Source organism: Copadichromis virginalis, linkage group LG9, assembly GCF_057382275.1.
Source record: "Copadichromis virginalis isolate Kocher_CV1m ecotype Utaka linkage group LG9, C_Virginalis_male_GT1.1, whole genome shotgun sequence".
NCBI classification, from domain to species: Eukaryota; Metazoa; Chordata; class Actinopteri; order Cichliformes; family Cichlidae; genus Copadichromis; species Copadichromis virginalis.
This window is the reverse complement of record NC_140626.1, coordinates 30,432,277-30,445,034: the sequence shown is the minus strand read 5'-3', so window position 1 is coordinate 30,445,034 and position 12,758 is coordinate 30,432,277. Positions and strand designations below refer to the sequence as shown.

The 12,758-nt window shown below is 42.7% G+C and overlaps 1 protein-coding gene across 2 annotated transcripts in view; it reads left to right on the top strand.

The window, feature by feature from the left end:
* Positions 1-12,758, top strand: part of bmp6 (bone morphogenetic protein 6) — a 51,022-nt gene that overhangs the window by 23,137 nt on the left and 15,127 nt on the right. For both annotated transcript variants that reach the window (XM_085468704.1, XM_085468703.1), the window contains 3 exons: positions 4,268-4,460; positions 8,972-9,120; positions 9,279-9,476. In XM_085468704.1, the coding sequence (XP_085324830.1) occupies positions 4,268-4,460; positions 8,972-9,120; positions 9,279-9,476 (540 nt within the window). The remainder of the gene's footprint in view (positions 1-4,267; positions 4,461-8,971; positions 9,121-9,278; positions 9,477-12,758) is intronic.

The window sequence follows — 12,758 nt, the reverse complement described above, 5'->3', positions numbered from 1 at the left end:
GTTTACAGTTGAACTCCAGGAAACTGCTTAGTATTGCCATAGACTGTATGTAAAAGATGGAAGTAGCCATCTGAAAGGTAGCTGTGCTGGATTCCAAATGAAGGTCATTTTTTATAAGTAAGGTTATGAGAAAATGACTCTACTGCTAACTTCATTTATTACCTCAGTCAAACACCTGGAGAGTGCGAGCTCTGTGTGGATCTGTGGAGAATTATGTTCATTTTCTAAGAGATTGTCCCAGTTAGCTTGTGATTGACAGTTAGCTGAGATAGAAGAATGTAGTTTCCAGTCAGGTTCAACACATCTTTACAAAACACCACGATGGCTGGAATAGCTGGAATTCCAAAGGCCTATGTCCATCTATTCTATACAGTCTATGGCTAACAGTCTTAGTGCTTCCCTAAAGCTGCTTGTTGGAGCACCATGGCTATGCTGATGAAATGATTTTGTGTCTCTGTGTTTGAAAGAAGGCAGCAGCCTGGTGGAAAAACTGTTAAGCGTAAATAAAGATCTGGGAAATTTCTCACAACTGCCCATAGTTAGCAGCAAACCTGCGTTAACATGGGCACAATAATTTAAATGCCAGCTGATTTAACCAGTAGCCTTAAGCTGTCTTTTTACATGTTATAAATAAATACCAAATATGCAAATGTAGGTTCACTTTTATGATTACACCTTTAAGGGCTGTAGTTCAGCCGTCCATGAGATAATTTGGCTTTGAGCGCAGTTAGACTAGGGCTGTCTTCCACATGCTTTTAATCCTTTGTTTGAGCTCCTGCTGTTTTATTTTATACATTTACCATTTATTTCAGGAAATATAATAAACAGTCACCACATTAAACTCCTCCTGACCTTCTCACCAACCTGCAGTCTATCAGAGAGCTTTCAAGCAAAAAACAGTTAAACGGGGAGTATCACATTTCAAGCGATTTGTATTCAAGCTCAGGGGTGTTGAAGCGAGCGTTGTAAAGTCATTTAGGGTGCATGACCTCTGTTTAAGGCGTCCAGACACAAACGCTTTTCTGATCTATCCACCCTTGAACACAAGAGCAGACCTGTTATCACACATAACGTGTGTGTGTGTGTGTGTGTGTGTGTGTGTGTGTGTGTGTGTGTGGGCAGCTTCTGGAATAAGATGATGAAATGGTCACTGTCACATCTGATAAAAGTCGCAGTGATGTGAATAACAGCTTGTTCTCCATAGGTGGTTTCCTTTGCTCCAGTGGAAAGTGTTTGAAGTACAGATCGGCAGACCTCGCACAGACGTAAACTGAGATGCTTCGTTTTATTATAATCTTTTGATTTAAGTCACATCAGCTTGCTTTTTTTTTTTTTTTTGTGAAGCCAGAAAGATACGTCTTCCTTCGTGGTCCTCCTTTTGCTCACTCAAATTCAACATTCATGTAAAAGTTGAAAATGTCCAGAGATGAGGGGAGCTTTGACCTTGCAGGGTGTAGGTACAAGGTGGAGCTGGCACTTCTGGGAGAGTCTGATTAGTTCCAGTGTTCTCACATCAACACAGTTTCTCTTCTGCTATGACTCGAGGAAAATGTGTCATCGGTCCATTTCTGGGTGGATCCCCACATCATAAAAATTACCAGAAGGTTTTAACAAGTCTGGCTCAGGTACAAAACTGTAACTTTCTTACCTAAGATTTGGACTGTAAAAGTATGCAAAATTAATCTTTGACTCTGTTTAAATAAAATCTAACTGACTGATTCATGCTGTGACCAGTGACCACATATTTCAATAAGGGAGGCATACTTTGTCCTTTAGTCCCTCCCATGTCATCTTTGGTCGGTTATCCTGCTGTCACTGTGTAGTTTGGCATATTAACTCGGTAGCTGGTGATCATAAAGAAATATTTAGATCCACGTCTTCAAGGACGCTAAGACCAAAGAAAATAAATCAGAATCAGGTTTATGAGGAAGTCCTTGGAAAATGTTGTCCTCTGTAACAGCGGTCCCCCAACCCCCGGGCTATGGACCGGTACCGGTCCGCGAGAGTTGAGGCTCGAGTGTGAAATTTATGGTTTTCAGGGTTTTTTTGTTTCTGAGACAAATGACATCCACATATGAGGACATTGGTTTTAAATTTTGATAGAACAGCGGCAATATAATGTCCTCGTAAGTGGATATCAGGCCCTAGTAGAGAAAAATTAAGTATTTTGGTCTAGAAAACCCAAAATGTGATGTCCACATACGTGGACTCCAGGTCCTAGGAAGTAAAAGGTCGGTCCGTGAAAATACTGTCAAACATAAACCGGTCTGTGGTGCAAAAAAGGTTGGGGACTGCTGGTCTATAAGGAGTCCCTGAAGCCAAAACTTGGGAAAAGCCCTGGTTTAAAGGGCAAACGTTTGATCAGATTAAATTAAAGTCTTTGGGAAACATGTTTCTATGTTATAATTAATAAAATTAACTTTTATTCAGCACTCCTATAAATATTTATGCCTTAAATGCTGACTTTAAGTAATTTTTCATGTTATTTTATTGAATTTTAAAATGTTACATTGAATGTAATCTAGTCAAATGTAATTTACTTAATTGTTAAATACTTCATTTATACCAAGTGTATTATCCTTTACCTTTGATTTGATATATTTCAGTAACATTTCCTCATAGAGGTGTTAGTCAGTGTGTGCTGACTTCTGTGTTGGTCCTTTGGTGTTCCCCCTGTTTTGTACAGTCTCAATAACTAAGTTTAATAAGTTAAACTTTGGTACTTTAGCTTTGGTATGATCCAGTTAAAAAGGCAGTTTTCACAGGATTCGATGCAGTCCTTCTTCCACAGGAATTAAAAGAGTAAGTAGCAGCCAGGTGCTGCGAATCGATGCACTCAAATGCATTAACTGATCATCAACTGTGAGAACCTCCATAAAAGCTTTTGTGGTTTTTGCAGTTTGCTGGTTTGGAGCATCAGGTTTGTGTTTGTAAACTTCTGATTTGTCTGAACAATGAACAAATCATTCGTCCTTCCAAAGAGTCCTTCAGGCTGGCGGTGACAAAAGTGCACATCCTGAAATTTTGCAGGAATGAAGCTATTTACATCACACGCCCACACACAACTGAATACAGCCATTGCTCAGCAAAAAGCCATAATTACTCTTTTTATCTCCCCTCTCATCCTCATTGTCATGTTTATAAATTTTCTGCCTTCAGCTGCACATAAATGTATAAATGAGAGCATAAAGGCTCATTGCAGCCCCCTCCATGTTTACTGTATTCCAACAGCGGGTTAGATGTGGTGGCTGTGTTTCTCTGGAGGCGTTTGCTGCACATGTGGGTCAGTTTGGGAGTGAGACCAGTTCAAACTGGAGCGTGAGACTGGCCACGGATTAAGGCAGAGGATGGATCTAAGTCGTGTGAAAACGTGGCCTGTGTTCGATCTCACAGTGGGTGAAAAACTGAGGTGGTAGTATACGTCTGACTGTGGTACCAAGTTGGTCTGCGCTCAGTCGGTGGGGGTGAAAAGTCTGCTGAACCTCGCTGCACTGAGCGGTAACTGCAGATGATGAGAGAGCGTGTGTGTGAGCATGCCTGTGGGGTGTACGAGAGTATTTAAAGTGTGATGGGGTAAGAATAGCGCGTTGATGAGTATAACATCTACTGTTAGTGTTGGCCTGGGTATTTCTATACACAGCCTTCTAATTGTCCTCTTTATTCCTGTCCCCATCTTACTCCCCGTGTCTGTCGACTCTCCGGGTCCTTCGCTGTGGGAGAGAAACCTCCAGCAGAGACGGAAACGATTCCCCGGAGAGCACATTATCATTATGGTGCATATTGCACTTAAAACATAGGAGGGAGAGAATTTTGTTGGTTTTCGTCATTTCACGCTGTCAGAAGTGGTCGCAGAGTGACTCTAAGTTTGCTGCTTTTGGCCTTTTGCTGTGAACTGATGATAACAGGGATTTATTTATAGCAAGTGGAAGCCAAGAAACCTATTAGAGTTTATGTATAAATCACATGTTTGACATACTTTAAAGGCGTGTCTGAAAAGGTTATCCGCTCTGTTTGCGGATCTATAATTTGATCCTATTTGTGGAAAATGGATCATGAGCTTGAATCAAGCTGCTGGAAAGAGAGCATATGGGCCAAAAGACATGATTACCATTTGATCCGTAGGAGCACAAATCAACCTGCCATTTTTTCTGATGAACATTAGCTTCATTTAGCTTTACGTTAATAGCTTTTTTCCTCACCCTGGTTTATATCTCGCCTTGTGTGAGCTATGGTCCTAAAAGCATGCGTATGTGTTTCTAACCCACAGTGGAGTACGACAGGGAGCTCTCACCGCACAGGCGTCACCACAAGGAGTTCAAGTTCAACCTCTCGCAGATCCCAGAGGGCGAGGCCATCACCGCCGCCGAGTTTCGCCTCTACAAGGAGTGCGTGAGTCGTGCTTTCCGCAACGACACCTTCCTGCTGAAAGTCTACCAGGTGGTCAAGGAGCACCCTGACAGGTAGCATATAAACTTTTACAGAGTTTCCAACGTCTATGCTGAAGTCCGATTCACTGTTAGATTTTCTCTTGATTGTCTCATCTGTGTTTGTGCAAAACTATAAAAGTATTTTTATACTAACTTGGGAAAAACAAAAAGAAGTAATAAGTTAATAGTCTCAGAATTGTGCATACCACACTATATCTTAAATATGGGAGTTTTGGTTTTCTTGCATACTCTTTTATTCACATTTCTTAAAATGTACTTGAATAAATAATAATCATTTACTGGTTTTCAGTTGTATGATTTTTTTTATCTGTGCTAAATGTGCACGATCTTGGCTCGAGCACTTTACATCCGTCTCACTTACAGTGAGATCACAGCAGAGCAGATATCTGTAACTTATGTGTGGGTTTGATTTGGGGGTCATAAAATTACTCACCTCCACCTCTCTGGCTGAAGCTGAGAATATTTGATTATTACCAAATCTGTGGAGCACAAATAGTAGTTGAATTTATGAAAAATACTGAAGATAACACAGTGTGACAGACATAAAATAGTGTTTTTGCACAAACAAGGTCATTTCCAAAGAGCCATTAGCTAAAAACTTGGCATATCTCAGCATGGTGTGCAGTGTGTCCTTAGAAACATTTGCGGAAATCTACAGCAGATGAACAGTATCTGAACCTCATGTCCTTGAGAAACGGGGAAAAAAAATCCAGAAAAGACATGAGACAGGATCTGAAGCCTTATCAGAAATAGTCTCAGTTGTTAAGAAGCCATTCTTAAGGAAGGGAAACAGAAAGAAAATGGTTTTGTATGCCAAAGTATGCAAGAACTGGACTGAAAATCAGTGACAACATGTCTGATGGAGTGAAGAAGCCAAATTATCAGTATGTGAGGAAGCCCAGGAGAGAGGTACAAAAGTGAGTGTCTACAACCGTCTGAAAAACAGGGTGGAGGCTGTGTCATGGTTTGGAGCTGCAACTTAGCCAGTGGTGTTGGAGATCTTGTCAAAGTTGATGTAATTACGAACGCAGAAAAATACCATCAGACTTTAATCCACCACGCAATGCTATTGGAAAGCATCTGACATCTCGGCAGAGAACAGAACAAAAGTCAGCCAACATCCAAAGAAGAGTTTGAATGTCCTTGAAGATGCCTGGAGAACCATTCCTGAAGACTACTTAAAGCAATGACGAGGAAGCTGCCGTGGAGAATTCAGGCTGTTGAAGAATAAAGAAGTTCATACCAAATTCTGACTTTCAAGATCGAATTGTACAAACTCTGTTGTTGTACAAGCTAACTGGATACTGTATTTCCATGTTTGTTTGCATGTTTCACTAACTCGATGCGCAGCAAAATATTAAGAAATGAGGTTCAGCTCAAGGCTTTTGTGCAACAATGTATTGGGACTGAGCTACTAAACTTTCCTTTAATTATTTGGGTTTCAGCAGCTCTTAGCTGTGAAACACGTGCACGTCGATGGCCCTGCAGGTAGGTTCCTGTAGGCTCCAAAAGCATTCACATTCACATTTTCTGGATATCGAGGTGTAAAAACGTCTTTCCTTCTCCCCGTGCGTTGCACATACTTTTGGCAGCTGCTGTGTTTATCATGTAAAATCAAGCATTACAGAAATAGCACAACTTCAAAATCCTCACCAGAAAAAGCACGGCTAATGCATGCTAAACATTTACTGTACATTAAGACTGCAGGGCTAGATAAACAGAGTTTCTGAATGACATTTGTGTTTTATCAAGCCCGCCCGCCGTCGACCAGCACAAACATGGAGAGAATGTCTGATATCTGTTTTTAGCCTTACATAGCTCGATATATTTAGTCTATCAGTGAATACACGCCGAAGGAACTCTCTCCTTAAAAAGCCATTGATGAATGACAAACTGTTACACTTGATTAATTCTTTTGTGTTAAATAAAACCAATTCAGTCTGTCGGAGGATTCACACACAGTACATTTATTTTCTCCTTTGTCCCTACAGCGGCTGGTTTGTGCTCTCGCTTTCTCTTCTTGTTATCAGATGGAGAAAATAAACTGCATGCATAATAACGCCTTGTAACTGCAGTTTTACATTATTCGATCTAATCAGTGCAGATGTCATCTGAGGTATTGTCACATACATGAGAAAAAACATTACTGTTTTTTCCCCGTTTTGCAAAACCGTCCCTTCATAATCAGCGGGAAGCCCGTTAACTTTCTCGTGCTCCTCCTTCCCATAAAACCTGACTCGTGCTCTGACTCCGAGCTGTAATGATAGAGCGCTTAATTAGCCTGACACCCGGCTGAGGAATGCGACAGATTACAATGCAAAAAAAAAAAGGTGGCCGTCCTGACTTTGTGTTGAGTAAAGACAAAGACTGTCCTGTACCCGCTCAGGAGAGTTAGTCCTTACAATCTCTGTCTTTTCCTCCAGATGTCTGACTCACGTATCGTTTTTAAGGTCTTACAAATATGCCATTGCACCAGTTTCAAAGACGAAAGCATGTGAAATAACCAGGCCAGCTGCGAGTCACACTTTCCTACCTTGGATAACAATTTTAACAAGTCACTGACAAGACTCATAAAGGGGATTTATGGTACAAAGAAACACGACTTTGACTCTTGACCTTATTATTCCAGTTCATTTAAAGCAGCCAGTCAATAACACATTCGTACAGTAGACCGTCACCCTGCAGGTGTCTCTCTCACCGACTCCCTGCTGTTCTCTGTCACGCGAGCGTTACGTGACAATGATGCAGAAACACAAGTGCACCTGGGACAAATGTGCAAACTCAGCAGGAGGGTGGAGTACCATATGCGTGTAGGAAAACAGGGTGTAGGTGCTCATACGGAAGCCGTCAGAAACACTCATTAATGAGCAATAAAGAGAGGCTGCTGAAGCATGACTGCAGGGACATTCTCTGAACACCTGGATGATTGCGAGGCTTTGATGTGTCTCGTGGAGGAGTGTCTGACAGGACCGCCGCAGTGTTATTACTGCTGTAATGGGACGGTGGGAGGACAGAGGCCTCTTATCATTCACACTCTGTCTTTTCCTTACATCTCCTCTGCTGTCACTATTTTTTACCTCCCTCCTCTTTTGACACATTTGAAGCCTGATTCGATGAACTCACTTTTTGTTATTTTTTTGTAAATGATATTAACATGCATGTAGCCTGATATCATACTTTTAATTCCTTCCTGTTCGTAGTCCCTCAGAGATGTAGACTTTAAGGTCAGATCTACGCTAGAGTAGAATACAGTATCCCAGCATTTTTTGTTAAGTGCCGCTATCCATCTTCCTGTCATTTTGTTATGATACTCTTACCTCGATAGAAACCAAGAGCTTCTGCGTCTTTGGTTTCTTAAAGCGGTAGATCTGACCTTTCTAGCGTTGCGTGATCTCAGTGATGCTCTTTGTGCCCCTGTTTTATACATAAGACTGAATGCAGTAAACCAAACGTATATAATGTCATTTCTGTTGAGGACATCAAAGAGGGAGAGCCACACAGCAGCAAGTTTTACTGAGTCAGAATTTATTAATCATGAATCGAAAAGGCAAAAATGTAAAGCTGCATGGACCCAAAATGATCTGCTGCCGGTGAAAAGCAGCACAGCGGACTCCTTAAGCGTAATTTAGACTTCTGCGGGAAATCTATGTCGTGACTTACGACGTAACTGGAAACTCCTTCTTAACCTCACATTATAGCTTTCCACATTCAGTCGTTGTGGGCTGCGTCAAACAGATGTGTCGTTACATTTCTTGGGGGGTGGACGTCAAGTTACCTGGAAGCATAGTTCAGGCATTAGGTCCATCATAGCACTTTTAGCAGTGCAGTATAATATCTAATAGCAGCTTGTATTTAATTGACTTAATACAGATGAGGACAAAATTATTTGTGTAGTTTATTTCTATTTGAACAATGACAGAATTATTTCAGTAATAGCATAAATTACCAGGCTCAGTATCATTGCCCCCCTGAAAACTGGTGTTCTTGTTGACTTTTATAAAGGACAAACCTCTGCTATGCAATGATGTGCTTTAACCTTGTAATGGTCAAAGATTGGAAAATCACATTAAAACACTCTATCTTCCAATTTACACACAGTATAAAAACCTCAGCAGCAGTTTGAGCTGTCACCTGAGAAAGCATCTTACCACCACAAACAAAAGATGTGAGTTTAGTATTAAGTTATCAAATGTGAAGAACTGGAATGAGAAAAATCATCAAGACACTGAAAGAGAGCCACACAGTGCAGAACAAGCCTGTCAGAGGTAGGAAGGGAAATATTTCAAAGACTCTGGCAAGAAAACTAGTGAGAATTATATCTAAAGAGCCCAGAATAACTGCCAAGACATGAGTTGAGAAAGATTATGCAAACTGGAAGCACGTTCTTTGGTCAGATGAGATGACTACAACCATTTTTAATACCGTTCCAGTACATCCATGTACAAATGCCAGTATTGGCACAAGTATTACTAATGTTTCGTGTAATAAGTTTCTTCTGGTGTTTGTTTGCCATTATGTCACAGAGAGGCAGATCTGTTCCTGCTGGAGTCTCGCAGGCTGTGGGCAGCTGAGGAGGGCTGGCTGGAGTTTGACATCACTGCCACTAGTAACCTGTGGGTGATGAGTCCCGCACACAACCTGGGTCTGCAGATCAGTGTGGAGACCAGCAGCGGTGAGGGATCCAATTGCACATCTCTTTTGTAATACAAAGCCATAGTTGGAGCAGTTAAAATGCATCACTTTCTCTCAGCAAAGTAAAGGTCAGCAGTCATTGCTGGAAGTTTTTGATCTTCTGTGGTTCGTACTTACTGTGATCTTTTTTTTAAACAGGACAGAGCGTCAGCTCCAAGGAGGCGGGGCTCGTAGGACGCGACGGTGCACTGGATAAGCAGCCTTTCATGGTGGCCTTCTTTAAAGTCAGTGAAGTGCACATCCGCACCGTCCGCTCCGCTAGTGGGAGACGGCGCCAGCCGCACCGCAATCGATCCGCACAACCGCCAGAGGGATCTAGAGGGCCGGGCCCAGCAGGTCAGTCTGCAAGAACGCTGAACCTTAACTGACCTCATTATGCAGTGAAGTCGTGAATGCAATCACACTCAAAAGTAACATAATAGCAAAAATGATCTACATCCACTGATGTCACCGACGTCCAGCCCGTAGAGAACGGCGGATGGGTAGCATGTGTTTGAAATCTGGTTTTATTATCCCTCTTTGAAATTCTTGATAGATTAGACCCGACGTTTGCCGGATCTCTTTAATCAGTGCCGATCAGATGAGAATTGTAGCCCTTTTTTTTTTCTTTGTATGGTTAAGGTATTGCAGTTTTTTCCCAATACATGTCTTTTGAGCAGGGAATATAGTTATTTGTTATATTGGTTATACACCGTTTCTGCTCTGAGGAGTGACTTAAGTGCATGGTAGCAGGGAGAGAGTCCATGAGGAAGAACCTTGGGCTCAAATATTAAAGAACAGGCCATGTGAATGATGATAAGATGACTTTAAACTGACACACCTCTGGTGCATCTGTAAACTGTGTAGTAAGTCTTGCTAGAGATTTACAACGTGACACGATCTCACAGAATTGTGAGCTACTGAATATTCAGTGAATTAAGGCGCAGGCGGTGAATCCATCTTGACAGGTGACCTCATCCTCCGGACCTCCTCATTAGCCCTGCTTGCTTCTCTTCCTACTCAACAGATGATGTAATGTGAAGGTATGAGCCTGATGTTATGAGTCTCACAAGCTTTTCAAATTAAATCAACCCATAATCCGCCTGCTGTGTGATTCTGGACCTTTATAGTGCTTAAAGCTAAGCTGCTCCTGTGAGGCTTCATTGTGTGACCGTTGCAGTATGTAAAGGTAGTCCTCAGTCAGCTTGCTGTTGATACTGGTCTTATCCTCGCCAAGTTACGCGCACAAACCTTTAGATGTACGTGAATCCAGTGCATCTGCTTTCTGCACTCGTTGTTGGACTTTAAATGGTGAGCCATAGTAAGCCTAAGTGTGCTTCCAGGGGCTGCGAGTATCTAAGCACAGAGTGATGCCAACTAAAGCTAACGATCAGACCAAAGAGGTTAGAGGATGTGCCACAGTAACCCAAATCTTGGCTATAACTGGCTTATCTTTGGTCCTCTTGTCTAATCACAGCTCTTGTCTGCACTCACATAGAGCTGCAAATCCTCCCATCCTGACTGGCTACTTAGGTAGCGATTTACCTTTGCTTTGCTTTCTTTTGCTCCCTGCTTAATGGCTCTAACATCTGTACGGTACGCAGAAGCATTTCCAGGACAGGTTTGCTCTCATCGCTACTCCCTGCAAAACCCTCTGCTGAGATTTGTTGGCTCGATCTTCTGTTTGCTCAGAGCATCTGCTGCGACTTTCTCAGCAGGTTACGCGGCACTGCTGTTAACACCAGAGGTTGTATGTTAAATTCCTGCAGGGCTTTTTCTTAGTAATTGCATTAGATGAAAGCTTTGGCTGACACGACACAGAACAAAGACTCATCATTTGTTATGCTACGGGACAGTTAGATCTCACCACATGTTCAGTTTTGGCTCCAGACCTGTATTCTCCACCGCCCAGCTGTCACCTTTGGCTCGAGACGTCCAAAGACTTTAAGGCAGGATGTCGTAAAGACAAAGTTATTCTGGGGTACACAGCGTGGATTTCAAAGCCTGCTCCCTTTCAGTATAAAGCTTTTTGTGTCCCCTTCTGCATCGGGAGGATGAAAAACTTTCCACGGAGCGAGTCTGCTGAAAAAAGTGCTCTAACAACGACAATCTGTTAAATATGCGTCCTGGAGGATTGGACTTTACATAACCCAAAACATCAAGACCTCTCCGCCTCGCCACTCGGGACGACTGGGAGTGTAAATATTTAGATCCTACACAGGAAGCAGGGAGGCCCCCCTCGCGACAGCCGTGTGTCCGTGGCCAGCAAGAGGACTGCAGGGATTGGACGGGATGGGAGGATCCGCGAGGAATTCAGGAGGGCATATGGTTTCAATACCGCATCACTCACTTCAGAGACGGGGAGGAGGCCGCGATGGATGGGGAGAGCATCCGTCTTGTGGAGCGCTCATGGGGAGAAACAAAATGTGGATGCTGTCCCCCAGTTTCTGTTTGGCCGGGAATTCACCCTCACGGATATTTTTCCAAAGAAGCGGGAGATCTAAGAGCGAGCGGCAGCAACGTGTTTGTTTCGAATGTGTTCAGTAGCGTCCACATAGAGGCTTTTTAAACTAATTCAGCAAGTGTGTTTTCTAAAAATAACCTCCCAAAGTGTAGCCCCTGATGTGTGAGGTCAACCTGATTCCACTGCCTCATGTTTTTAATCCCAAAGTAATCCCTGACATCATCAGACCCATTTTTAATTTAATACATTTTTGTCAATTTTGATTTGGTCTTCATGAATTTGGCCTTGCTGCACCTCAATTCGCCACAAATGACTCTCGTGCCTTGCTCGGTCTGCTAGGGCTATAAAGCAACCTTTAAACCAGGACAACTTTATTTTCCCAGCTCTAATCCCTGTGAGGTTTTGGACCTTGTTATTTTCTCATTTGCACCATTTTAGCGAGCTGGGTTTAAATCGACATCTGATATTAAATATCTTCCAGATGACAAAAGAGGCCAGAATCGGCCAAAAAAATTTCTGCAGCAATAGTTTTGAGATTATGGTGTAATTCTAAGTGTAACAAATCATCTTTGTTTTCCACATTTTGCTCCTGAAAGCGCGCGCACACACACACGCACACACATGCACACAGCTTTCAGACCAGCCACTTTTATCCCAGTGTTTTTGTTTTTCCTGTTCTTCCTGTTTAGTGGGGTAAATCTCTTTTTTTTTAAAGTTTCGCCTTAGATTCTGAGGCGTGCGGGGAAGACCGGGAATATCTTTTACAACAGCCGTGATATTTCCACCCACTCTGGGTGTGTCTGATGTGTGCACAGTGGAAAACGCTGGTGTGTATGTTGCCAAAAGAACAATACAACACCTTTAAAGGTAATTTGGGGTTTTGTGGGCGAGGAAGGGCTGGGGAGGTAATGGGAGTCGGGCTGGGCCTTGGCTGTGGGGGAAGTTAACAACCATCCGGGGTGGGAATATCACGTCCCGGCACAGCACCAGCGGCCTGTAATTAGGCCTAGCTAGTCATTAGTTGCACAGCTAAAAGACTGACCAAGCTAACAGTATTGCTTAAAGAATTATAATAACACGGCGCTCAGCCAGCTGTGTTTTTTCATCTGTCGCTCTTCTCCTCCCTCCTCCTCCTCCTCTTCGTTCTCCTCACTCCTTCACCACCCGACCTCCTT